The sequence below is a fragment of the Anoplolepis gracilipes genome, chromosome 14 (assembly GCF_047496725.1).
Source record: "Anoplolepis gracilipes chromosome 14, ASM4749672v1, whole genome shotgun sequence".
Taxonomy (NCBI): domain Eukaryota; kingdom Metazoa; phylum Arthropoda; class Insecta; order Hymenoptera; family Formicidae; genus Anoplolepis; species Anoplolepis gracilipes.
The window spans coordinates 8,387,238-8,415,000 of NC_132983.1; the positions used below are offsets into that span (position 1 = coordinate 8,387,238).

The window sequence follows — 27,763 nt, forward strand, 5'->3', positions numbered from 1 at the left end:
ACACGACAGCAATCGAGTATAAGATCAAAAATGCATAAAGTATATACCATGCGGCAGAAAAAAATTGCTCTAAGTCCACACGATGATAAACGGTATATAATACCTAAAAGTATCGATACGCTACCATGGGGGCATTACAGAATACCGTTGTAAAAAAGAAAAAAGTGTATATATTTGAATATTATATATATTTATATATGTAAACTTTATATAATATTTGTTATATTTTTACAATACATTATTTTTATGTATCCAAGAATTCCGTGAACTATCGAATCCCAACCATTTCACAAAAACTTCATCCCCTCTCTTCTTCAATATCTTTTCCACAAGATATATATCAGGATTAGCAACGCGTTGTAGTTCGTATTCGTAAAATCCACCGGCGACGGGATTTCCGCGCGAATCTTTTAATATATATGTCACGGGATTAGTTTTCTGTATCTTAACAATTTCAAACACTTCGGTGGTCCAATTTGGTGTGTAGCCTTTTTCGAATAAAGTCTTGAATTTACTCACGCGCACCGAATCGCCTATTTTAAATTTCGCCAGCGCCGCAATCTTTACGTTGCTGTACACCGTATGTAAAAGTTTCTCCGCGACGGCTGGAGTAACATCGACAGGTCTCATACCGATAGTGCGATGTTTTTGCGTGTTGTACTCTTCAACGAGTCTCGATAGTTCGTCGATCCACTTGTAGTTTCCATTGAGCGTAAACATTTTCCACATTTTATTCTTCAAAGTACGATTGAAGCGTTCCACGATCGAGGCTTTCATGACGGAATATGTCGAATAATGATTAATATCGTGTTTCTTCATGAGGTTTTGTACATTTGCATTCTAAAATTCTTTTCCTTGATCGGTTTGAAAATTTTTCGAGCATCTCGCATCGTCTCGAATTATCTCTGCAATCGCATCGGCCGTCTCGTTTCCACCTTTACTCTTGAGCGGTACGACCCACGCATACTTGCTCAACACATCGATAACAGTGAGTATGTAATTGTATCCCTTGTTGACTCGAGCATACGGACGCATCTCGACGATGTCGGCTTGCCACAGATCATCGTATCCCCGGACTATGACGTGTCTTCGGGGAAAATTTTTTCTCGCTGGCGCGTGCAGCTCGTTTACCAACTGCCGTCTCTCCAAACTATGTTGATTCTTTGCTTTGCCAGTTTTTCTCGATGGTTGTTTGTTGTTTGCTTTTTTATCACTCATTTTTCGTTTATCGTCCTTTAAGAGCCGTTCTTTAAGTTCCGTTTTTTCTATGTTTTTTTATTTTTTCACGTTTTCTGATCCGTTCTTAATCCGTTCTTGCGTTGTTCACCGCCGTCCTTCACCCATTCGAAAATCGTTCTTGACCTGTTCGCAGCCTCTTTCACAGTCGTCTTTCGAACGATCGTAGGAGTTCTTGAGTTGTTTGTAACCTTGAGTGTAGCCGTGAAGAACGTGTTCGTAGCCTCGTTCACAGCCCTGCTTGAGATGTTGATAGCCTCGTTCGAGGCTGCTGTTGTTGTTGTTGTTGTTGTTGTTGCTGCTGCTGCTGCTAGGTCGTTCACTACCACTGCCACTCATTGTAGTATATTAGATAGCAGTTCGGTAATTCTTCGTAGCGGTTCGATAATTGTTCGCAGCCGTTCGATAATCCTTCGTAGCTGTTCGATAGCCGTTCGATAGCCGCTCCTAACCCGTTCACTGATGCTCATTCGGGTTGATAGCCGTCTCTGAGTTAGCGTTAGCCGCGCGTTGAAGATTGTTTAGCGCAATCTGTAATGCTCGCACGTCCTTCTCAAGCGAAGTAAGCTTCTCGTCTGATTCTTTCTGTCGATTCATTAATCTTTTAACGCAGGACTGCACGTATAATTTGTTGACGGCATCGGTGTCAGCCTCAGGTTGCGCTACACGACGAATCTTACGCGACCTCGCATCGAAGTCTGTAACGACGCGACACAGAGCGTTTTCGTGCACATAACTTTTTACCAATCTATCCCAAGAGCCGTTTGTACCAGTTGCATCATTTCTTGAATCGAATAAGCCAAATTTGTTGATAGGCATTTTTTTTTTCCGACGCTTTGTAAAGTGTCACGCGACGCTGATCGACTGATTAGTTTTGTCGATACATCATTCAATTTATAATAAGACCATCTTCGCGAAGTTCTTCGATAATCGACATGATTTCATTGTCGTGAGCATTGTTACCGGCTCGACGCGAAGCATCCAGTAATCGCAGACGATCTACCAACTCGTTTGGATCGTTCCAATGCACGTAGTCGATCTTATTATCGTTTAGAGTCATAGCGCGCGGTAGTATACCCTTTCCAGCTTTTCTGCTAGACAATAACGGCGCAATTACATTTTTATACTTATATCCTTTAGTCCCTAATACTGGATTATGTGCTTTGTTCCCACGTTTATACGCATTCGTCGCTAATAATATACTTTTATATTTAAGCAAATCATCTTCGGTGTATATTTCATCGTCGGGGATTTTTTTGAAAATTAATTCATAGAGACCAGGCGTTCCCGTATATTTTACTTCATTGATAATTATATTATCATTTTTGTCTACGTCAAAATGTTTATCACCGAGCATTATTCCATCGTTAGAAAACTTAATGCCGTACACATAATCCATAGCTTTATCTTTATCTTGATTCATAACAGTTAATATATATTTTTGTCCGAGTGGACCTAAATGCTCTCGAAATATGTTTACACCTGCGGACGTTTGCAATTCACGTTGTACCGTCGTAACCAACGAATCGGGTGTGGTTTCAAAAATTTCGTCGACGGGTGGTTGCTCGTACGATAATTGACGCGGTTGCGCAATTTCTATCTGAGTAGATGTGTCCGGTATCGTTCGTCTTTGATTAGGTGTAGAAGTTATCGGCAAGTCATTTAATGAGACGTTTAATCGTTTTTGCTTTGAGCTCAAATCATTCAATGAGATTCTTGGTCGTTTTTTAACTTTAATAATTTTCTTTTCCACATGGTCTTTTTCGAGTATATCGAACGGCTCGATTTTCGATACGTCGGATTCTACATCGATGGTATTTTGAACAAGCTGTTTTAGAGGCTCGCTAATCGGTTTAAACTGTTTCTCCAACGCTACATCTTCCTCAATTTTACCAGTTTTTAACGCGCGATATTTTTTGCGAATTGACTCGCTCGTCTGTACAATTTTTCGCGCAATCTTTTCACGATCACTCATGTTTTTTTATGTAGACGTTGCTCTGTCAATGTTTCGATAGCAACTGATCATTTTACGGTACCGCAAATTCATTAAAACCTCTTCTGTAACGTCCATTGTTCATTGAACTGTCTTTGTCAATTACTAGAAATCCATACTTGTGCTGCCAACATTTTTGGCATAACGCGCAAAAATCATCGTACGACATATCAGTATTTACATGATCGTTGTACACATGTCGCAAGTTTGTACCGTCTTGTTTAAATAAAATCAACAGATTAGCATTGTCGCGTATAAGATGCTTGGGTATCTTGGCATACGTTTGACAGAGATAGAAACAATCGACGCTTGAGTGTCGACCCATTGAGAAGTACTCTCTTATCGTATCTTGCTTGTCGCATGCCACGTCATCGAAGATAAAAACCGAATTCGGAAGCGCCTCTCTCGATGAAATGACATCGCTGTTATTAAAGAACGTAAAGTAACCAATTTCATCTATCGATGATAGTAAATTTTCCAAATATTGATATTTTGGTTGTTGAAGCGATTTTGAATATATGTATAAATTTTCAAAGCGTATGCCGTTTGGACTTTCTATCAAGCTTATCAACAAGTTAGTTTTACCGCAATTCGAAGGGCCGCAAATGAGACCGCGTATTGTATTCGGTAACATTTTTCCATGTTTGTGTATTTCTTTTTCAGGCATTAGTCTATTGTCAAAATTTGTTACTTTAATTACCGTTGGTTGTAGCACGAATCGCATGACTTGTCTAATCAGACTTAACGATACTTTATGAGGAGGAGGAGGGTGAGGAGAGCCTATTTATAGATGCGCATCAAATCGAAACCGCTCAGTATCAAACATGTTTCTTTCACTGTCGGATGACTGTGATATTCTCAACCTTACCTCAGAACAGTTGCAATATATACCGAAGATTATTTTATTGAAACAGTTTGGTCGTTACGTGGAACGTCTGTGGGACAAACTTCCGGAATATATAAAGGCTGATTCGGAGGTTCAGACCTATCGTCGCTGTTTCGAACATTACAATCGACCGTGGCAACGAACGCACATTGACGGTCCAGCGCCGATAATAAAAGATTGTTACGAATGTCAGCGAAAACCGTAAGAGGCTGTGGTCTGTTGAATCGCGCGATAAACGCACTCCCTATCGAATTACATATTCCTGGATATCAGTTTTGCGGACCGGGAACTCGTTTACAAGAACGATTGGTTAGAGGTGATCGAGGCATCAACCCATTGGACGTCGCGTGTCGCGAACACGATTTAGCTTACTCGCGAAGCAACAACCTCGGCGAACGACACGTAGCGGATAGTATACTAGCTGCGAGGGCGCGAGAACGTATTACCGCGAAAGATTCGAATTTTGGCGAAAGAGCAGCCGCCACGGCCGTTTGGACGGTCATGAAAGCAAAGACGAAAATGGGTATGGGGATGAAAAAGTCGTCGACGAAGAAAAAGATTAGGAAAAAACGAATACTTCCGGTAGCGAAACGCGGAGGCGTATTACCGATTCTACCAGTGTTGGGTGCTCTCGGATCTCTGATTGGTGGAGCGGCTGGTGTAGCGAAGATGGTAAACGACGGAAAATCTACGCAACGTCAGTTTCAAGAGATGCTACGTCACAATCGCGCCATGGAAGGTCGCGGATTGTATCTCGCGCCATACAAATACGGACGAGGAATCTCAATGAGAAAGAAGAAGAAAAAAAAAAAAACGTCAAAGAGACACTAAAAATGCCAGAGGGTGCAACTACCAACGTACAACTGCTGCAACTAGCAAAACGTATGCGCATTCCGTATTTTAGAGGCGTTTATATGCGTGACTCATTACCGATCGGTGGTATATATCGAAACGAGAGCGGTATCATAAATTTGGATAACGCTAAAGGCTCGGGTACTCACTGGGTAGCGTATGCAAAGAGAGGGAATCGCGCTATATATTTTGACAGTTTTGGCAATCTTCGCCCGCCGAATGAATTGATACGATATTTAAATGTGTCAAAAATAGATTATAATTATACATCCTATCAAACTTATAATCAAAGCATCTGCGGACAATTGTGCTTGCAGTTTCTCCGAACGGTCGATGCATGCGAATTTAAATTTTAACACATACACATTATATGTATGAAAACACATTTTGAATAAAAATTATATATTAAACATATATATCGCTATGTATCTTCTTTATAAAATCCTATCCTTCTTCCTGTATATTATATAATAATAATAATAATAATAAGTTACATTGATATATTTTTTAATCGAAATGTATAGTTTATTGGAAATGTGTCAAGAATACTTTTAATATCTTAATAAGTTACGTTTATATTTCTTTTACTGCAACCTTCTCCTTTGCTCTCTCTCTCTCTCTCTCCTTTCCTTACACATCATACTCTCCTTGTGCTACGTCTATAGCGCTGCTCTTTTCCCACCATTATGCTCTCCTTGTCCTACGTCTATAGCGCCTTCCTTCTTACACCACGTCGTACTCTCCTTGTCATACGCTCTATTGTGCTTGCAGTTTTTCCGAGCGGTCGATGCACGCGAATTTAAAGACATACATTCCGCTATTTAATTTAGTATTCGTTAAACAGTTTGGTCAACATGTCTATGACATTCACGCTGACTGGGAAGAGCAGCGTTCTCGCGGCAAATTACTCGCCCACCGTAGATTTAAGCGATGGTGAATACGAACTCGGTCTAGCGGATTTTGAGAGTTATCACACGATATCGAACGTGAATTCCTCGAATAATAAATTTTACTTTGGCAAAGACGATGCGGAAATTACGATTCCCGAGGGATCGTACGAGCTGCAAGCGATACATGAATTTTTGAAAAAAACAATTTCACGAAAACGTTCGCAACACGCAGTTCGTGATGGTGATAAAAAACAAACTGACGACGATGACTTCGAGGCTGGAGAATGGCCGATAGTGCTCCGCGCTAATTACAATACGATGCGGAGCGAGATCAAATGCGCCTACAGAATAAATTTTAGCAAGCCTAACAACATTGGATCACTGCTAGGATTCTCGAACCGTATACTGCAGCCGCGAAAATGGTACGAGTCGGACGTGCCGATTAACATTATCAACGTGAACATTATCCGCGTCGAATGTAATGTCACCGCGGGTGCGTACAACAACGGTAAACTCGTTCATACGATACATGAATTTTCACCGAGGGTACCACCAGGATATAAGATATCGGAAACACCGGCGCACATCATTTACCTACCGATCATCGTACGGAGCATTACGGATTTAACGTTACGCGTTGTCGATCAGGAAGGACGATTACTCGATTTTCGAGGAGAAGAGATCACCATTAGAGTGCATGTACGACGGCGACAAAATTAGCGTGTGATGCTCGTGCTGAACGGATCGAAAGACGTGAGAGACAACACAATTTTTACGACGCCCGTGACGACAACAACAACAACAACATCGAGATTTGCTAATACGCAATCATCTTGCGCTAAGAAAAAGAAATTGAACGCATCAAACGTTGCGTTTTTACAATCTTTGGGATTCGCGGTGCGAAACATTTGAACGATGACTGACATTCTCAACATCGCGGACGAACCGATCTTTGACGATCGCATCGTCAAGATTGAGACTCACGCATACAACCCATTCGCCAACACAACGTTCGGACACAGTAACGAGATAAGAATACCCATACAACAACAGGATCTGTATGCATTACCGTACGAGAGTTTCTTATACATCGAGGGAGAATTGAAGATAAACAATCCAACTGACGGATCTAATGTGGTACTGCAAAATAATTGCGTAGCATTCATGTTTGACGAGATTCGATACGAACTCAATGGCGTGGAGATTGATCGCAACAGAAACGTGGGAATAACGAGTATGCTCAAAAACTATGTAACAATATCATCCGATAAAAGCGTGATTATGAGAAATGCTGGCTGGAGTGATCCAACTACTGTAAATGGACATTTTAATTTTTGCGTACCGCTCTACATGTTATTGGGATTTTGCGAGGATTACAGACGCATAGTAATTAACGCTCGTCACGAGTTGATCTTAATACGATCGCGCAATGACAACAATTGTCTGGTTGGAGCTTCGGTGGTGGAGCCTGTGATCAACATATTCAAGATACAATGGCGAATGCCACATGTGCTGTTGAGTGAAATTAAGAAGTTGTCTATGCTGCGCGCTCTGGAAAGCGGACGCTACCTCAGCATGGGTTTTCGCTCGTGGGATCTGTACGAGTTTTTGCTGTTGCAGCGTACAACCAAGCATTCGTGGGCCATTAAGACCGCGACTCAGCTGGAGAAACCACGATACTTTATCTTTGCTCTGCAGACAGGTCGGAAGAATGTTATGCTCGAGGATATGAGTAAATTCGACGACTGCAAATTAACAAACGTGAAACTTTATCTGAACTCGGAATGTTATCCGTACGACGATATGAATCTGGATTTCGATAAAAACAGATGGTCGATTCTATACGACACGTACACGCGTTTCTGCAAAAACTATTACGGATACGAGTACCTCGAACCGAGCCTCACCGTCTCACTGTTTCTACTTTACGGTCCGTTTGTAATCATCGATTGTTCTCGACAAAACGAATCGGTGAAAAATGCTACCGTAGACGTAAGAATAGAATTTGATTGTAAAGAAAATGTGCCGGCAAACACTACCGCTTATTGTCTCATTTTGCATGATCGCGTTGTCGAATACAATCCTCTAACGAACGTAGTACGTAAAATTACATGAATCAACACTAGCAGGAACGCTCGTCTTATCAGCCAACCAACCAACCAACGTTTGATTCTTCTGTAAACGAAATTGGAGAATCGCATACTGGATCATATAACATAAAAACTTGCGATACTCGATGATTAACGTCAGTCGTTTGTCGTCGTAGTTCTCGCTAATATCTCTTCATTATGGTTGTGCCAACGTTTGTGGATCTTCAAGGATTTATCGTTGGAGGAAAGTTTATCGTGAAAGAAATTGCGATTTTGACCAAGGGATCTGTACTCTCTCATTATATTTTTACGAGTCTTACACCATTCCGTTTGCTCACGAGGTCTGAGAGATCTCAGGTTGCATGGTTGGTTGGAAAACATCACAATCTGCAATGGGAAGATGGAAACGTTCCATACTACATGGCTAAACGTTTAATCACTGAGGCTGTGACGTTGAAAGATACATCTTCTCGAGTGTATGTCAAAGGACATGAAAAACGAGAATGGTTGGAGAATTTACTGGAAGACGATGCGAGAATCGGTCTTATTATCAAGACATTGGATAACGACTATGATGACGTTCCTGCTTTAGATAAATTAGATGCTACTCTGCGTTGCGATAGACATGTACGAAATTGCGCTTTACAAAATGTATTTAAAATATTCAATTGGTGGTCGAATCATCATCATGAAGGTTCAATCAACCCATATTTACATTAAAAAACTATAGTTCAAGTATTATTTTCTATATTCTGTAATTAAATTTTTTTAATTTTAAATAAATTTGGAATTTTTATACATTTATATATTTCTTTTACTTGTCACCTTCTTTCCTTACCATCATGCTCTCTCCTTTCCTTACACATCATACTCTCCTTGTCCTACGTCTATAGCGCTGTCCTTTTCTCACCATGCGCGCTCTCCTTCCTCTCTATTCTTTCTCTCACCATGCGCGCTGTTCTTCCTCTCTATTCTTTCTCTCGCACCCATATCTCCTTTTCCTACCATCGTGCTCTCCTTTTCTTATCGTCATGCACTCCTTGTCCTACACATACACCACATCGTACTATAGAACGCCTGATTATATTTATTATTTACATTTATAGTCAAATATACATGATAATGCCCACCCACTGTGCGGCACGTTATTCTTTAGCGCAAACATCCGTACTGTCGACGGTCTGTTTATGTTATCATTTAGCCAAAAATTTTATCTCACGCTTTGGCGTAATAACATTTAACATTATAAAAAAAAACTTAACATGCTAAAATTATCTTTTTTCTCGCGTACGCGTTAGACTCCGTCTTATCGCGCCTCCGCTATCCTCCTTCCTCTCTATTCTTTCTCTCGCTATCCTTCTTCATCTCTATTCTTTTCTCTCGCACTCATATCTCCTTTTCCTACCATCATGCTCTCCTTTTCTTACCATCATACCCTCCTTTTCCTATCATCATGCACTCCCTTGTCATACACATACAGCGCTTTCCTTCTCACACCACGTCATACTCTCCTTGTCCTACGCTATATAGAACGCCTATCGCACCGTATCCCTCTAACGCGTTGCGAACGCTATCGCACCGTCTCCCTCTACCGCGTTGCGAACGTCTATCGCACCGTCTCCCTCTACCACGTTGCGGACGTCTATCGCACCGTCTCCCTCTACCACGTTGCGAACGTCTATCGCACCGTCTCCCTCTACCACGTTGCGGACGTCTATCGCACCGTCTCCCTCTACCACGTTGCGGACGTCTATCGCACCGTCTCCCTCTAACGCGTTGCGAACGCTATCGCACCGTCTCCCTCTACCGCGTTGCGAACGTCTATCGCACCGTCTCCCTCTACCACGTTGCGGACGTCTATCGCACCGTCTCCCTCTACCACGTTGCGGACGTCTATCGCACAGTCTCCCTCTACCGCGTTGCGAACGTAATTATTTATTGCAAATATACATTATGAATAAACAGAGTGGGGTGATTATTTTATCTATAACAGTTGACATTTCTCTCTCTCACCGTCAGACCTCCGCAGTCAGTCGGAGAGGACACTCCCTCCACGTGCGGAACCATATGTATGCCCCCCTCCCCCTCCCCCCTCCCCTCTCAATCAGGGGATGTTTGGTACCACCCTCCCCCCTTAATCTGGGGGGTGGGGCATTTGGTATCTCCCCCTTCCCCCTCAGTCTAGGGGGGACATTTGCCCCTTCCCCCGATTGAGGGGGACATTTGTCCCCCCCCGTCATTGCGGGGGGGACGAGGTACCTCGCCTCGTCCCCCCCGCTTACCTCACCCCCCTCATATCCCTGGATTAGATCTCTCTTATATTATCTACTAATATATATATATAAAATATATATATATATATATATATAAATAATAATAAAACAAAATGCAACATTATTACACAATAGTGATTTATTCATAATTTTTAATATCTAGCACGTAGATCTCTCTCATCATTATTGTCAGATTCATTTTTATTAATTACAATTCGTTCTATTACAAACAAGACACAAAAATCAGAATAACAAACTCACGTATCACTCATCATATTCGACTTATCATATTAGTGATTTTCAAAAGCAACAACGATTTATCAATAAGCATTTATTTAGTCGATCACTCTTACAAAAATTATGATTTTAGCTACTCGAAATTTTTATTATATTTTAATTATAAAGCAAATATATATTTTACTTGCAACATTCTTGCAAAAGAGAAAACAAGAGATAATTAAAAAAGCTGGTATGTCCGCAGAATTCGATTTTGCGATTTATACTTTAGAAGTCTAAAAGTACACACTCACCGATAGGAATGAAGCTCTTGTTCCTGGAAAATTCTCGCTTTGGTTAATCTCCGTAAACGCACACGGGAGTTTGCACACTTTCATTTGGGAACTTTTAGGTTAATAAAAAATGACGCATGGCAATGCGACAAGAGAGTGCAGGATCACGATCGAACATGTGATTGGGAGAGCCAATCATATGGCTGTTGCCAGAATAACGGCGCCGGCGCGCGTAATCACTTCATATAATAAAAATGCGCGGCATTAATTGTTCCGGAACCGTTAATAACGCTAAATTCTGTTACAATGAAAATTTTCTCCCGTCTTGAAAGGAAAGTACGTCAGAATTTTCATCGTTTATTAATTATTTTTAATTCATTTGTATGTAAAATCTTTCATAAACATCGTATAAACGTTTCAAATGTTACGTTTCTATATTATGTTTCTTAGATGTTATAATGACGTTTCAGTATTATTTAGAAACTTTCTTGAAACTTTGAAACGTTCCTGCAACATTTCTCTTGAGTTTTGTGCTGTGTGGGGAGGAGGGAAAGGAGGAAAAGGAAAGAGGAAAGAAGATAGAAGAAAGCGGGTGGACGGAAGAGGAAAGGCGGGAGGAGAAGGAAGAAAAGAGGAAGAAAAGAGAGGGAGGAGAGAAGAGGAGAGAGGAGGCGGAAAAGGAGGAAGGGGGAACTTGGAAAAGTGGAAGAGAAAAAAGAGCAGTTTGGAGTGGAGATTGGATCGTGCGAGAGGAGGAACAGGAGAGAAGAAAGAAAAGCGAAGGGGGGTTAGTGGAGAGGAGGAAAAGATAGTTGAAGCGGGGGTAGAGAGAAGAATGGAAAGAGGAGAGAAGGGGGACAGGAAGAGCAAAGGAAAGGAGGACGGAAGATTAAAGAAGGAAGGAAAAGAGGGTAAGAAGGGAAGAAGAGAGAGGGAAGCGGAAGGGGGAAGCAGCGTTTGATGGATGGTAAAAGAGAGAGAAGAGGATGAGAGGGGGGAAGAGAGAGAGGGGGGACAGAAAGAAGAGAGAAGGAAGAGAGAGCAGAGAGAGAGTAAGGAGGAAAAGAGAGAGGAGGGAGTTGGAGAAAAGAGAGAAAGAGGAGAGAAAGAAAGAAGGGAGGAGGAGGAGAGGAGGAAAAGAAGGAAAAGGAATAGAGAGAGAGGACCAAGAAGAGAGGAAGAGCATAATGAAGGGTATTGTGAGGAGAACGATAGGAAAGGTGGCAAGGATAAGGAGGGTGGAAGAAAGAGAAAGGGAAGGTGGAACGTGGATTTTGTTGGTAGAGATGGAAGAGAAGGAAGATAAGGAGGAGATACTAGAACGAGAAGGGGAGATAAGGAGGAAGTGGGGAGTGTGAATGGATGAGGACTTGAATATGGAGGAAAGAAGAATGAGGTTGAGGATCGAGGAAGCGGCAAGGAAGGAGAGGGCAAGAGAAAAGAGTGTGATTACAACGAACAGGGAATTGAGGGTAGAGGGGAAGTTGTGGAGATGGATGGAGGAGGAGAAGAGATGGAAGATAGAAGAGGAGAGGTAGAGAAAAAGAGAAGGGAGATGAAATGTTAGAGGGTAAGGAGGCTAGAAGACAGGAAGAGAAGGCTGGGGAGCAGGGGCAAGGGAGCGGAGGGCTGGAAAGCAGGGAAGAGGGGAGAGGATAGAAGAGAGAAAAGGAGACAAACAGAGAGCAAGGAGGGTTGGAGAGAGAGGAAGGGGGCGGAGAGAGCGGAAGGAGAGTCGGAGGAAAGAGGAGAAAAGAGGGATAGAGGACAAGAGACAGAGGGATGGACGGAACGTAAGGAAAGAGGGAGGAAAGAGGAAAGAAGAAAGAAGAAAAGGATGGCAGAGGGGAAGGGAGAAAGGTTAAAAGGTCAGAGGTGAAAGGGTGGAGAGAACAGAGGGGGAGTCAGAGAAAGAAGAAGGAAGAAAGAAAACGGAAAGCGGGAAGAAAGGGGGGTAAGAGAGGGAGAAGAGATGGGAGATAGAGAAGGGAGAGAGAAGGAGAGGGCGTGAGGGAGGGAGTGGGGAACAATCTGTAAGGTTGTATAATGGCCAGGCTCGCAGAGAAGAGGAATGAGGATAGATAACAAGAGGAGGGGAGAAAGTAGCGGAGATATAGAGAGAGGGACAGGGATAAAGTTTGATAGTTGTGATTTGTATACAGGGTGTCCCATGAAGATTGAATCAACGTTCGTGAACAAAGCGCATTAAACTGAACAGAAAAGTCCTGTACCATTTTGCGATTTTTGGAATAATTATTGAGAAATTAATTTACAAAGATCGGCAAATCCAGCGCGAGTATCAGCTCGCTGCAAAAAAGATGGCGAGAAGGACGGCCCTAAGGACGGTCGCTAAGCGCGCGCAGCGTAAATAGGCACCATTGCCTCGCGGTTATCAGGGGCATAGACCAGAAGCGTTGATAAGAATAATAGATTAGCGATTATTATTTAGCGGTGGGCCGTTTTTCTCGCCATCTTTTTTGCACTGGGCCATCCTTCTCACCATCTTTTTTGCGGCGGGCTGATCTCGCGCCGGATTTGCCGATCTTTGTAATTTAATTTCTCAATAATTATTCTGAAAATCGCAAAATGGTACAGGACTTTTCTATTCAGTTTAATGCGCTCTACCTGTTCACGAACGTTGATTCAATCTTTATGGGACACCCTGTATATGTATATATGTAAGGATGAGGAAAGGAGGAGGTTTGTAAGGGGTTTGGTGGTATCCGAAAAACACTATGTACGAGTTGAAAACCCCGAGGGGACTCAAATAAGCTCTACTACTACTACTACTATTTTCAATATCTTGAAACATATGCTAATAGAAAAATAAATTTGTAATATGTATACTTTTTCTACTTCCAATCGAAAAAATTTTTTGACGTATATTTATTCGAATTATCAATTAAATATACATATTAATTAAATCTATTATAAATCTAATCAGTTCTGACGTTATTAAAATTTAATAATCAAAAATATTCTGAACAAAATGCTGGCTGCGTATAAATTCTTCAGAATCATATTCTGCTTTTATATTTGTTGCTTAAGACTCACCTTTGTATCTTAATTTTAAATAAATCTTATATGTACATGCAAAAGTATGGAGAGATGAGATCATTGAAAGATAAATATTTTATATTTTATATTTTATCTACTTACGAGATTATTCAAAACTCTCAAAAAATACTGTTTATACATTGTTATAATAATTAACATAAAAAAGAACGATCAAATTCTGTTTTCAATCTGTGATTGTTGTATTTCTCACAAAATCCGATTCTCTTTTAGAAATATCTTTTCTTTGTTTTCCTTTTTCTAGTAATTCTTTTTACTCTCGACTGTTGCCAATTGTAAGTTGGTAAAAAAATGGAGACAATATGCGTTTTAATTATTCAAAAATTGAATTGATATTCATTTTAACTCTTGCTAACTATAGTACAGTTTATCTTTTGCTCATAAGTTTCTCATTAACCAAGGCAGATTTAAGGCATATAATTATCATTTTAATTATTTATTTTCTTATGATGTTTCCAGTGCTCTATCTTTGAAATATCACCGTCCGATTGATCACACGAGAAATAAAGGAAATAAGATGCGAGGAATATATTTGTATGTTCCGAAATAAAAAAATCACGTAACCTGTTCACATATACAATATATATTTTCTCAATAATGTTGAACGTATAATATATGTAATCATTTTCCCAATTTATCAACTTTTTATATTCTTACATGATATCCGTGTTAATTTTAAACGGCTATTTGTGATTAATTGGGATGAATTTTATATAAAACGGACGAGAAGGACAAAGTAGTAAATCGGCCTTTAACTGCAGATTTTTTAAATAATCTACAGGTTCCAAGTAAAAATTATGCACTAAACATGCTATTGTAGCTTTCAACTCCAGCAGAGCGAATCGTTGACCTATTATACAATTCAAAGTTTATCGACACTATCAAAAATTATCGACACAAGCAGAAACGAAAATAACAATTTACCTATACAATTCCTCGGTCCTGCGCTGAACGGTATGTAGGAATATGGATGACGATTCTGTATTCTCTCGGGCAAAAATCTATCCGGATCAAATACTTCTGGATTTGACCAAAAATTGGGATCTCTGTGAACTCCGTAGATATGAAGATGTATGATCGTTCCAGCAGGTATGACATATGATTCTGAAAAACGTATTATAAAATTACAAAATATTGAAATTTCCCTAAATGAAAATCTTTTTTAAGAAAATGTACATAATATTATATTTTTAAAATGTTGAAGCATTTAAATTTATTTTACATTGGATAATATATACTTTGTGTATGTAATAATATACAACAAAAAGTGGATTACATAATTTTATATGAAATTTGTATGAATCTGAATCATATAATAAAATTACAAAATATTGAAATTTACAAAAATACGAAATTAGAAAAAAATAAAATGTACATAATATTGGTATTCTTAAAATGTTAAAGCATTTTAATGTATTTTACGTTTGATAATTTATACTTCGTGGTATGTTATATGTCCAAAAATATATAGAGCAAAAAAGTAATGCATTACGTAATTTTACATCTTCAGCAGCTTTTCGAAATATGAAAAACACGCTGGGATACAAACGTAGCGCTTCCTTTAAACATCTCTCTAAGTATAGTAAATTTTGCAACGCTTTCATCGTTAGTTTCTTTCCGTTCTCTTGCATCACGGTATTGACTTCAACCCTTACACGTTCCTGTATCACCGATGACATTTAAAGTGTATTGTTTAATATTCTGGTTTTTATGTACGTACATATAAATAAATTCTTAATGAAATCAATTTTTCTTAATATCAAAATAAATTTTTTATATTTATTTAAAAAATACTTTTTTTCGATATATGTATATGTAGAAACTAATATAAAGAGTGCCTCAAAATTAAATGTCAAAACTTTAGGACCGTGAAAGATAAATTAAGAAAAGAAAGAAGTCTTTTAATGATTTGCTCGTTTTGAAGAAATGCCCAAAAAGCCATGTTGGAATGTTTAACGAAATTAGAATATCTGGCATATTGTGGCAGATGGTAATTAATTATTCGCTTGTAGACTTCTGATAAACAACTGTAATTAATTCATAATAGAAAGGCAAAAATATAAACATAAACTAAATATAAATTAAAGTAAGCAGATTACAATAAAGGGCAGTCTAATCAATGATATTCAATATTCCCTAAGGTCAATATTCTCTAAGGTCAACTGTGATTGGTTAATTTTTTGTGGTTTATGTAGAAGACTCTGCGGTATCGCGTATATATTTATAATCCTCTAACTTTATTTTAGAAAGGTTTTAATTTACTCTCTTTTTTAATCTTAATATTTTATTACTTTTATTTTATGATAAACATAATAATTGTAGTATTGTTTTCTATTTTTGGTGAAATCTTTTTTTTTTAGTTTTTTCCAAAACGAAGCAAAACTGAGCGATATTCTGTAGAAGTTTTTTTTTTGTAGTTTATCAATCTCCTATATGCACTCGAACTGTTGACATTTAATTTCAAGGCATTTGGTATGTAGAATATATATTGCAACAAAAATTTGATATCTGTCCTATAGATCTGCATTATAATTATCCGTACAATACTTTGAATAAAAATTGTAATTTAAATAATACATTGCAATAATATTGAAAAAAAGTACCTGAATATCTTTGTGTTCAGCTAATAGTAATAAAGCAAACATCATAGTCCTCGCTGTAGTATCGTAACCCTGTAATCATCATCATTAATTATTGTATTATTGTATTATGTATAACGTAATACAATTATACATGCTTAAATACACTAAACGAAAAAAAAAGATTACTGATACGTACTTCAAACATAAAAGTATCAACTTCTTCTCTGATGTCCAAATCAGTTAATAAACCTTCTCGAGATGCCGCTATTAAAAGGTCCAACATAGCCAGCCGCTTTTTTTTAACTTTTTAGAAATAAAAACAACATATTAGCTCAATCTCATTTTTACATTCTTTAATTAACATAGTTCTTGTATAACATTCAAACTCTATTAGAAATAATAATGATTTAATTTTAAGACAGATATATGTTATATCATTACGCGTGATTACGTATGTCTACTACAAATAGTACAATTTTAAATTACGCAAACAAACTTAAATTAGCAGCTGGTCTCTTACGTACTTCCAAACACTTCAACATCATCTATCTCTTTGTCACTTTCAAAGTTTTTTAAGTACCGACCATTGGTGCGTTCGTGATAAAGTTTTCTTTCCGCTATGATCTACAAATACAAATACAATATTAATTTTTAAAAATGATTCTTTGTACTTAATAACAGTATCATATTGTGCTGTAGCATAATATTAACGGCATAATGTGTTATTAATATTTTGAATTAATCATGTAATTTTACGGTACAAAGGTTATGAGATTTATTGTAATATTACACAAAAAAAGAGAGTTTAAAGGATTAAAATAACATAATTTAGGACGTACTTTTTCCGTAAATCCATGCAATATTTTCAAGATTTTTTTTTGCTTTCTCCCATGTGGCGATAACGAGAATAACAAATTGTTATGGAACCAAGGCCTAAACGTTCTAAAACGTAATTCAATAAAACTATATAATTCTAAAAATAATATAATTTTGTAACAGCTTTATTTAAAGTCAGCGTAAATATTTAAAGTAAACTATAATTGATTATAGCGAATATAAATAAAATTTATCTATGTTACGAAAATATGTAGAATCTCCTAAAACATTAGCCATTTGTTCTAGCTAAATTAGATTAAAATAGATTCTTTGATGTAAGTGTAATTTCTTTATAAATTTTATTGCTTTACTTTATTAATTTATTTTTCCTAATTACTTAATATTTTAATATTTTCAATATTTTTAACATTTTAAAGATTACAAACAATATTTTGACATTAAACATTTAGCACGTACAATATTTTGACACTAATTGTAGCTTCACATGACTATTAAATAATTAATCTATTTTTCAAATTATACACTACTCAAAAGAAAATAGGAAACACTTTTCATACGTCAAAAAATAGGCTATTTTCAAACTATTGTAACTCAGTGAAAAATCATCGTACGCAAATTTAAAAAAAAGCATTTTGAAGCTTGAAGTTTCAACTTTAACATGCAATCGATAATTTTTTTAAAAAAATTTATCTTCTCAGTGCTATCCCTTAAAAAAGCGTGCATAGTTTTTTTTCTTAAAATTACGTATTATTGACGCTCTAGATAAGAAAAATTCTCTCAACAATCTCAAGTCAATTTCTATAAAATACAATGTTTTACCTACAAAATGCTTTTTTAAACAATTTCTTACGATTTTTTTGGCCGAGTTACATGACTTTGAAGCTAAACTTGCGTTTTTCAGAAAAATTGACGATACTCGGCGAAAAATCATCGTATAAAAATTTAAAAAGCATTTTAAAACTTGAAGTTTCAGCTTTGACATGCTATAGATAGTTTTAGAAAATTTTTTTATGTTTTCAATGTACCCTAAGAAAAAAAACATTGTTTTTTTTCATAAAATTACTTATTTTTGACATTCTGCAGTTTTATAAAAAAATTTTTCTCGAAAAATTCAAGTCAATTTCTATAAAATATAACACATTACCTACAAAATGCTTTTTTAAAAATATTTCAACGATTTTTTTTGGCCGAGTTAAATGATTTTAAAGTCAACCTTAAATTTTATTGAAAAATGACATTTTCCGCCGGCATTAGCATTACCCAATGTGCACTATGTGGAAGTTGCCGGTCGGATTTTGCACATCACGTGTGTGCGTGCGTGCGTGCGTGCATGCATATACATATACATATACACACAGCAGAGAGGGTTTGGAGTCGTTAAATACTGCGGAAGTGACGAACTGCGGGGTCCTTATCTCTGCTGTGACACACACACGCACGCACGCACGCACACACGTGATGTGCAAAATCCGACCGGCAACTTCCACATAGTGCACATTGGGTAATGCTAATGCCGGCGGAAAATGTCATTTTTCAATAAAATTTAAGGTTGACTTTAAAATCATTTAACTCGGCCAAAAAAAATCGTTGAAATATTTTTAAAAAAGCATTTTGTAGGTAATGTGTTATATTTTATAGAAATTGACTTGAATTTTTCGAGAAAAATTTTTTTATAAAACTGCAGAATGTCAAAAATAAGTAATTTTATGAAAAAAAACAATGTTTTTTTTCTTAGGGTACATTGAAAACATAAAAAAATTTTCTAAAACTATCTATAGCATGTCAAAGCTGAAACTTCAAGTTTTAAAATGCTTTTTAAATTTTTATACGATGATTTTTCGCCGAGTATCGTCAATTTTTCTGAAAAACGCAAGTTTAGCTTCAAAGTCATGTAACTCGGCCAAAAAAATCGTAAGAAAATGTTTAAAAAAGCATTTTGTAGGTAAAACATTGTATTTTATAGAAATTGACTTGAGATTGTCGAGAGAATTTTTCTTATCTAGAGCGTCAATAATACGTAATTTTAAGAAAAAAAACTATGCACGCTTTTTTAAGGGATAGCACTGAGAAGATAAATTTTTTTAAAAAAATTAACGATTGCATGTTAAAGTTGAAACTTCAAGCTTCAAAATGCTTTTTTTTAAATTTGCGTACGATGATTTTTCACTGAGTTACAATAGTTTGAAAATAGCCTATTTTTTGACGTATGAAAAGTGTTCCCTATTTTCTTTTGAGTAGTGTATTTATATAATCGTATACATTATCATAACATAAAGAAAAGATCATAGAAATCATACAGTTATTTACTAAACATAAATTACCTATAAATTATCAGTTCGCTAATGTTGTTAATCGCATTTCGATACTGTTGCTGGGCCTCGTCAAGGTTTTGCAGAGAGATTCCCATGGCAGTTTCTATGAGTGCATTGATTATATAAAATAAAAATATTATACAATCAAAGATTTATTGTAATATTATATTTCATAGATAGTTTTGAGTATAAAAAAATCAAATTATGCCAAGTCTCGTCCGGATGGATATAATATGTAGTGGCCCCGGCCGCGCTATCCTCAACAGGCTTATTTAATCATGCTGAAATCAAAAAAACCGCGCGTCTCCGCTCGACGCCATGCGCGGCGTGGCGCGCGGCACGGCGCTGTGCATCATTGTTTCCTGTTCATGCGATTCCTCAACAGCTTGTTTTATTAGTGTGTCTAATTATCATATTTCAGTGTCTTTAGGTTTCATCATAATGTCGAAATCAAAGAAAAGGAAAAGATCGCACTCCAGAGATCGTCTCGCATAGCTCGAGAAGAAGGTTTCAGAGATCTTCGAGATACTAACGAGTGATGTTAGGCCACGTATAGGCCCTTCCTCTCTGCCTATTTCCCCGTCGATGAAGCATCCGGGGGATCGAGGGTCACGTATCCGGACAGAGTCAGAGGACCTGTGTTCGGAGATCGAGTACGATCACTCACCTTCTGAGATTGACGACCGAACAGGCCCATCTTCTGGTGTGTATGTGATTGCAGGATCTGTATTCGAGAAATACAGGCAGCATGACCGACGCAACCAATTTTGCTGAACGCAATCTTACTCTCAACTCTGTTTTGTTTGCAGTCGCAGTAAATATCCCTCCTGTTGACAATAGGGACATCTAGTCCTCGCCGAGCGAATTTGAGATAGTCGAAGACTGCTCAGCGTCGAAAACTGCTTCGAATGAGATTGCAAATCTCCTGACTCAGGAGTTGTTCGGTTCAGATCTTCAGGAAAAGGAACTTTCTTCCTGGAACGATCTAGTTCGACCAAGAAGATGGCAGGATTTGGTCCACAAGGGCCTTTCTAATGACAAAAGAGAGGCGTTAACCAAAAAATACGCTTTATCAGAAGCGACATCCTTTTTTCAAGCCCCTCAATTAAACCCGGAATGCATAGCAGGTTTGAAAAGCAGCTCTATCGTTAAAAGAGACGAATATCTTGCATGCAACCAGAACCAACTGAGCATCGCCTTAAGTGCTTTAAGCATACTCTGAGCTCCTTGGCCTAGTTGTGCAACCCTCGTTAAACCAGGAGGCTCGTTTGGCTGTTGCCAAAATCAGCGACGGCGCTAAAATTTTAGCGGATATTTTTTACCACCTTTCTACTTCAAGAAGGGCTCAAATCACCTCGGCGCTCAATTTGACAGCCAAAAAGACTGCGGATGGCATTTCGCCAGACGACTTTCTGTTCGGCACTTCCTTTGGTGAGGAGATCAAGAAGGCCTCAGCGATATTGAAATCCTCCCGAGATATTGTTAAGGCTGTACCAACAATTTCGAAGAAGATTCAGTAGCCAACAAAATTGGCGACACAGCCGGGCCCATCCAGATCGGGAAACGACCGGCCCCCTGCTCGGTCCTTTAGGCCACCAATATCGAGGCGAGCAGGGGCATCGAGCAGCAGCCGCAAAGCGTCGCACCGCTCGAGATCTCACTCGAGGAGGAGGTAATCGGTGAGGTAAAGATCGTAGGCAGACTATTTTTGTTCTCCGCCGAATGGAGGCGCATTACGTCAGATTCAAAGATCTTACAGGCCATCATTGGTTACAGGCTTCCCTTTGTACAATATCCACCTCCTCAGGAAATAGAACCTTCTCCCCGCTTATCGCACAGGGAGGAGCAGGTTTGTGTTTAAGAAATTTCCAGACTCGTAAATATAGGCGCAATTGAACGAGTGACAAGTTGTAGGGATCAATTTTTGTCCTCATTTTTTTTGTTATCCGTAAATCTTCGGGGGGTTGGAGATTTATTCTCAATTTGAAGCGCCTTAAAAATTACATCCTAGTTCCTCACTTCAAGATGGAGAATTGGAAAACGGTGGTTCGTTTGTTTTCTCCGGAAGATTTCCTGGCGTCTGTCGATTTGGAGAACGCTTATCTTCTTCCGATATATTATGAACATAGGAAGTATCTCCGTTTTCGGTTTCAAAACCAAATTTACCAATTTAATGTTCTTCCGTTTGGGCTTGCATCAGCTCCTTACATCTTCACCAAAATTTTCCAACCGGTTCTCTCATTTCTTAGAAAGAGAGGTTTCTTCTCGGTTGCTTATCTGGACGATTTTTTACTTATTGCACCCTCTTTTCAGGAATGTCAGAGTGACGGTCAACCTTCTTCACTTAAGATTTCTCATCAATAAAAGCAAAAGCATTCTTGTGCCATCCAAGTCCTGTCGATTTCTGGGCCTCGTCTTCGATTCGGAAGAATTTGCAATATCAATTCCAGCCGAAAAGAGAAAATTCTTCTTGAGAGAACAGATTCACTATTATCACTACGTAAGTGCAGCATTCGTTTTTTTGCGAGCTACATCGGTTCGCTGATATCTGCCCAGCTGTGCAGTATGGACTTTTGACACTAAATCCTTAGAGAGAAAGAGAAGTTTTTAGCTCTAGGGGCAGCGGAAGAAAATTTTGAAGCTAGTATGGAGCTTCCAGATTTCATTAAAAAAGATCTTTTATGGTGGAAATCTATATTTACGAACCCATCCCAACAAAATTACATAAGGTTAGGTCTTTTCACGTTAGAAATTTTTACTGACAGGTTGGGGTGCCGTCTCCGACAACATCCGAACCCATGGCTTCTGGTCAGCGGAGGACAAGCAGAATCATATCAATTACCTGGAACTTCTAGCGGTTTCTCATGCCTTGAGGTGTTTTGCAGCAAATCTAAAAGATTGTGAGATTCTTTTGAGGGTTGATAACACTACCGCCTTATATTAATCGTATGGGTTCCATTAGATTCCCTCATTTATCGGATTTGGCGCGAAGAATTTGGGATTGGTGCGCAGATCGAAACATCTTTATTTATGCTGCCTATATTTCATCTGCTCAAAACTTTGAGGCTGACGCTGAGTCTCGCGTCGTTTCTGAAGAAACTGAATGAACCATAGAAGGAAGTTATTTTCGTAGGATCGAATCCCATTTTGGTCACTTTGATATTGACCTGTTTGCTTCGGCTATTAACTCGAAATGTCCATGCTTGGTTTCTTGGCTTCCGGACCCACTAGCCTCCGCGGTCGATGCTTTCTCCTTAGACTGGCGTAACCTACGGTTATATGCTTTTCCGCCGTTTATATTAATTCTGAGAGTATTACGTAAGATTATTACAAACAAGGCAGAGGGGGTGGTAATTGTCCCTTGGTGGCCTGCCCAGTCATGGTTTCCTCTCTTCAATCGTATGATTATTGGCAGTCCAATTGTCTTTAAACCAAACATTAAAATGTTGTCTTTACCTTTTAGAGAGGTTTATCCGGTCTGGAACAAAATTTCCCTGGTAGCCGCGAAGTTATCCGCCAAGTCTTCTTAAACAAAAGAACATCACCTTTGGCAATGAATACAACCTTGGCCTCTTTATCGAACGCCACAATCGCTCAATACTCCAAACCTCTCAGACTATAGTGGAACTTCTGTGTACAGAATCGCACTGACTGTTTCTCCCCACCAGTCTCGCGCGTACTGAAATTCTTAGCTCAAGCTCTCTCATCGGTAGGATCATATACTACTCTTAATTCTTATCGATCAGCAATTTCGCTTATTTCTTCGGATGAGGTAGGCTCCTATCCTCTGATGAAGCGATTTTGTCGTGATGTCTCGGTTCTTAAGCCTCAACGTTCTCGTTACGAATTTATCTGGGATACCTCTCCAGTCATCGCCCATTTAGTTACTCAATACCCTCATGAGACCCTTTCGCTTGAACTCGTGACTAAAAAGCTAGTCACTCTCCTTGCTCTTACAACGGCTCAGAGAGTGCAGACGCTAGCAGCTATTTGGCTCTCTAACGTGATCGTAGCAGAATCTGTAATTATCAAAATTCCGGCTAGACTAAAGACCTCTGGAATTGGAAGATCTCAACCCCCTTCTCTCCTTCCAACCCTTCCCAGACAACCCCCAGCTCTGCATCTTTTCATTAATAAAACGTTTCCTGATGCGTACGCAAAACCATCGGCGAAAGGACTGCGACGCTTTCTTTATCTCGCTTCGTGCCCCTTTTGACCCAGTTTCTTCCCAAACATTGGGCCGTTGGGTCAAAGCGGAATTAGAAGCAGCAGGAATTGATGTCTCCATTTTCTCCGCGCATTCTACTCGCCACGCGTCTATCTCTCTAGCAGCCACTAAGGGTATTAGTTTAGAGGAGATTCGTAGGACAGCAGGTTGGACCAAATCTTCCGATATATTTGCTCGATTTTATAATCGACCGATTATTAAAAATGCTTCGTTCCAAACCGCCATTCTTCAAGCACCTTGCTCTTGAATAGATTTATTCCTTTATTCATTAATACATGTAATCTTTTATGTTTCTGGTATGTTGGTGTATATATTCCTACAGAACATAATACACTCACCGTATATCACAAATCTGAGCTTTAAATATCTACATATTATATCCATCCGGACGAGACTTGGCATAATTGAGAAATTGAACGAACTTACCGTGAAGTTCGATTACAATTATGCTGTCTCGTCCGGATGGAGAATCCCTCCCACCCATTTTCCTTATATCAGATTTGCGGCTTTAAAAATATGACGCACAGCGCCGTGCCGCGCACCGTGGCGTCGAGCGGAGAGGCGCGGTTTCTTCAATTTCAGCATGATTAAATAAGCCTGTTGAGGATAGCGCGGCCGGGGCCACTACATATTATATCCATCCGGACGAGACAGCATAATTGTAATCGAACTTCACGGTAAGTTCGTTCAATTTCTCAATTCTATACATATCTATCTGCATTGCAGCATTGATATTTTATATAGGAATAAACTATCTTCTTATCTGTAAGCTATGGTTATTATTGTGAAGATTATTATGAAGAATAAAATCTTTATAAATAAAACAAAACAATAAGAATTTTACAGCCATCTTACCGCATATCGCATTTAATGTATGCTCGCTAACAAATGATGATAAATCTTTTACAACTATTCCTCCAGTGTCCTTCAACGATTTTGTCATGCAATTGCTCTCTCTGATCAAGATATCTACAAACTGATTTAATATATTGAAGTGAAATGTAGGTGTTAATATCTTTCGCCGTGTTTGCCACTTAGTGCCTAAAACAGAAACAATATAACGTAAAATTATACGATAAAAAGTTTTAATAATATTATATAAAATTACATTTTCATTTTTACTTTAATGTTTAATTGATCAATTTTTAAATAATGTATTAGTTATCTTAAATTAATTTTTTTATCGCAACATTTATTTTTATAATTCTTTAAACTTTTTTTATAAAACTTTTACTAAAAGAATTGTTGAAACAAATATTAACGTAAATTTAATTGTTAGTTTGTCACAACAAAATTATCCACATCATAACAATTATCCATTATTATAATCTTTTTCTTTTAAATTTCTTTTAAATTTATTAGTTTTTATAACAAAGAAGTTGTATAAGTTTATTATTTAATTGTATAAGATAATATTTAAGTCTAATTGTAACATTTTATTGGATTTTCTGTGATGGAGACAGATCGATAACAGACTGTGATATAGTAAAGAATACGTACGCTTATATGTTAATTTCATTACGTTACCTGTGCTGGTAAGAAGACCCGTGCCCAACCAAGGAAGTAACGAATCATATATACGACTTTTCTCAATGTGCTTGGTGCTACTTAGTATCGTCTGAAATTATCGAAAACATCTTAAGAAAGAACATCAGTTTATTGGACCACTTTATCTTAGATACACAAATAATTTATTAATTATATCTCCAATTTTTATTTAATTTTGGTCGAGTCAATGTTTGCTTCTTTTCATTTTTTAAAAATATTTTTTTTTACAAGCAAAAATCTACTTATAAAGCGCAAGATCTTTAAATCTAGCTAAATCGTAATTTTATATCTTCAAAAAAAATAACCCACAAGAAATTTAATATTTGTATTACCTCCAGATCATCTGGATGACGGATAGACACAGCAGGTACGAAGAAAACCCAGCCTTTCGCAATGGGATAATAATTATCAGCCCAATTAAACATCAGTTTTATTAGCTCTTCTAAAAAATATGTTGTCAATATATAAAATTGTTGAGGAATTAATTTTTCATTATTTTCATTGTTACTTTTACTCAGATATTGAAAACAGTCTATAATAATAACTAGAAAAATGGATTGCAAATTGATATTGCAAAAAGAAGTGCTAAAATAAATAATCTGTATGCAATAATTGTTAATTAGTATTTCAAAGTTGAAGATTTGTGAATTTAACTTTTACTTGCGTGTGCACGAATAACGGATCGTTTGTCAATTAGTGTAAATAAATTAGAAATTTTATACTTGCCTGTTGAAATTTGGACTTGCAATACATTGCCGAGAATCGGAAGGCCTGGTGGTCCCGGTATGAGATTAATAAGTCGTCCATTTCTTCCATGATGCACATAATAATTACACACCAGTAAAATAAACATAAATAATAACAATATGGTGATAAACATTGTTTCCTGATGTGATATTCTCGACTAGTTAAGCTTTATTTTTTTTATTTCCTGTTTATATAGTCCTTGGATTGCACGTGTGAAAAAATAAATAATATTTGTTTTACAACAAAACTGTCATAATTGCATTGTTTGAGAGACAGAAAGAGAGAGAGAGAGAGAGAGAGAGAGAGGGGAGAGAGAGAGAGGGAAGAGAGGGGGAGGGAGAGAGTGCGTGCGTGTTTGTGTGTAAAAGAGAGTAATGAAGACAGAGATAATATCATTGAAATCTATATATCTTTAAATCTATATATTTATATATCTTAATCCTATATATTTTATGTATTATAATTAATAACTTTGAAGAGTTATAAATAATGTGATAATTGTATTTATTATAATAAAAAAAATATTATTCGCGTAAGTCAAACAAAAAAAATTTTATCGTTTATTGTTTATAATTACGTTTTTATTTATATTTAATTTCTTAAGATTCTAAAATAAGATTGCAAATTCTGATCAGTGTTTCATAAATAGTATCAAAATTAAACCGAGTAGTATATTTATCTTATTATCTATAAAATATTACAGTTATTTTAACATTGTTATAATTTTATTTACTTCATAAATGTGTAAAAAGAAATGCTTTTTACGTAATCATAATGTCCTCCTAAAATTTAATTTAAAATTTAGTTCTGTGCAAATTTTTCTGCGTATATATTTAAATCTAAAAATATATTTTTTTTGCTAAGCAAAGATAGAATTGTTTTATAATAAACGGAGCTATTAATTAAGCATTCGCACACTTTCATAAACAAGAAATTAATTTGAAAATTTTATGTGATTTTTATCACGTTTATCAAATTTATTATCACATAAACATATTGGCCCGTATTCTGAGCTCACATTTATCGCTAAATGTGCCTCTAAATGTGCCTTAGATGATGTGCTAAATGTGGCGGTATTCTAAGCGCACATTTAACAGCGCATTTAGAGGCGGACCGCCATGTTTAGCCTAAAAGCGCAATTTTATGGTGAAAATTCTATTCTGAGCCACATTTATAGCACATTTATGCCATATCGGTAGATGCGCCGCTAAATGTGGTCGGAGGCACATTTTAGCAAGATAAAAGCGCTCTGTGCGTAACAGTTACGGTACGATTGATAGGTTTAATTGATTTTATCAACGTTATATGATTGATTTTGTTAATAAAATGAATATATATCGAGTTTCTTACAATTAATAGAGATTTTACACAACAATAATTATGATATTTAGGCACTTTAAAAATTTTCTTTATCTTAACAGTGCATCAGTGTGTAAAGCGAAGTATATAAATTGCAAAAAGTTAATACAATAGTACTAAACTAGAAAAGTACACACAAAAGTACAAAATAAATACAAAAATATATACAAAAGTACGAAAGTACATAATCATGGATGTATTTTGGAAGATATTGATCATGCGATTGAAGTTCGGGAAATAAATGCAGTACGTCAATGTGAGTCGCGACTGTTTCAAAATAGAATAGATGCTTTTTAAATTTATAATGAAGTTGTAAATATATCTTATGGCGCGTAATTGACCGCGC

At 37.3% G+C, this 27,763-nt stretch overlaps 2 protein-coding genes and 1 pseudogene across 3 annotated transcripts in view; 1 reads left to right on the forward strand and 2 right to left on the reverse strand.

The window, feature by feature from the left end:
• Positions 1-2,079: 2,079 nt before the first annotated feature.
• Positions 2,080-3,672, reverse strand: LOC140673505 (uncharacterized). The gene has a single exon (XM_072906481.1). It carries the CDS (start codon positions 3,209-3,211, stop codon positions 2,126-2,128), a length of 1,086 nt encoding a protein of 361 aa, XP_072762582.1. The 5' UTR covers positions 3,212-3,672; the 3' UTR covers positions 2,080-2,125.
• A 10,710-nt stretch (positions 3,673-14,382) lies between these two features.
• LOC140673019 (cytochrome P450 4C1-like) overlaps positions 14,383-27,763 on the reverse strand; it is a 14,008-nt gene continuing 627 nt past the window's right edge. The window contains exons 2-13 of one of the 2 annotated variants that reach the window (XM_072905584.1): positions 26,038-26,120; positions 25,644-25,753; positions 25,291-25,381; positions 24,619-24,804; positions 19,545-19,638; positions 17,226-17,328; positions 16,911-17,010; positions 16,583-16,689; positions 16,408-16,476; positions 15,297-15,465; positions 14,729-14,908; positions 14,383-14,654 (exon numbers count right to left, since the gene is read on the reverse strand). In XM_072905584.1, the coding sequence (XP_072761685.1) occupies positions 14,488-14,654; positions 14,729-14,908; positions 15,297-15,465; positions 16,408-16,476; positions 16,583-16,689; positions 16,911-17,010; positions 17,226-17,328; positions 19,545-19,638; positions 24,619-24,804; positions 25,291-25,381; positions 25,644-25,736 (1,359 nt within the window). In that variant the 5' untranslated portion in view covers positions 25,737-25,753; positions 26,038-26,120 and the 3' untranslated portion in view covers positions 14,383-14,487. Of the gene's footprint in view, positions 14,655-14,728; positions 14,909-15,296; positions 15,466-16,407; positions 16,477-16,582; positions 16,690-16,910; positions 17,011-17,225; positions 17,329-19,544; positions 19,639-24,618; positions 24,805-25,290; positions 25,382-25,643; positions 25,754-26,037; positions 26,257-27,763 lie in introns of both variants that reach the window. The other variant, XM_072905583.1, reaches the window with a different exon arrangement.
• On the forward strand, positions 20,284-21,421 carry LOC140673450 (uncharacterized; annotated as a pseudogene).

What these genes read in the sequence shown, in the direction of transcription:
- LOC140673505 (XM_072906481.1), bottom strand. Translation starts at nt 3,211, where the DNA reads ATGAGTGATCGTGAAAAGATTGCGCGAAAAATTGTACAGACGAGCGAG.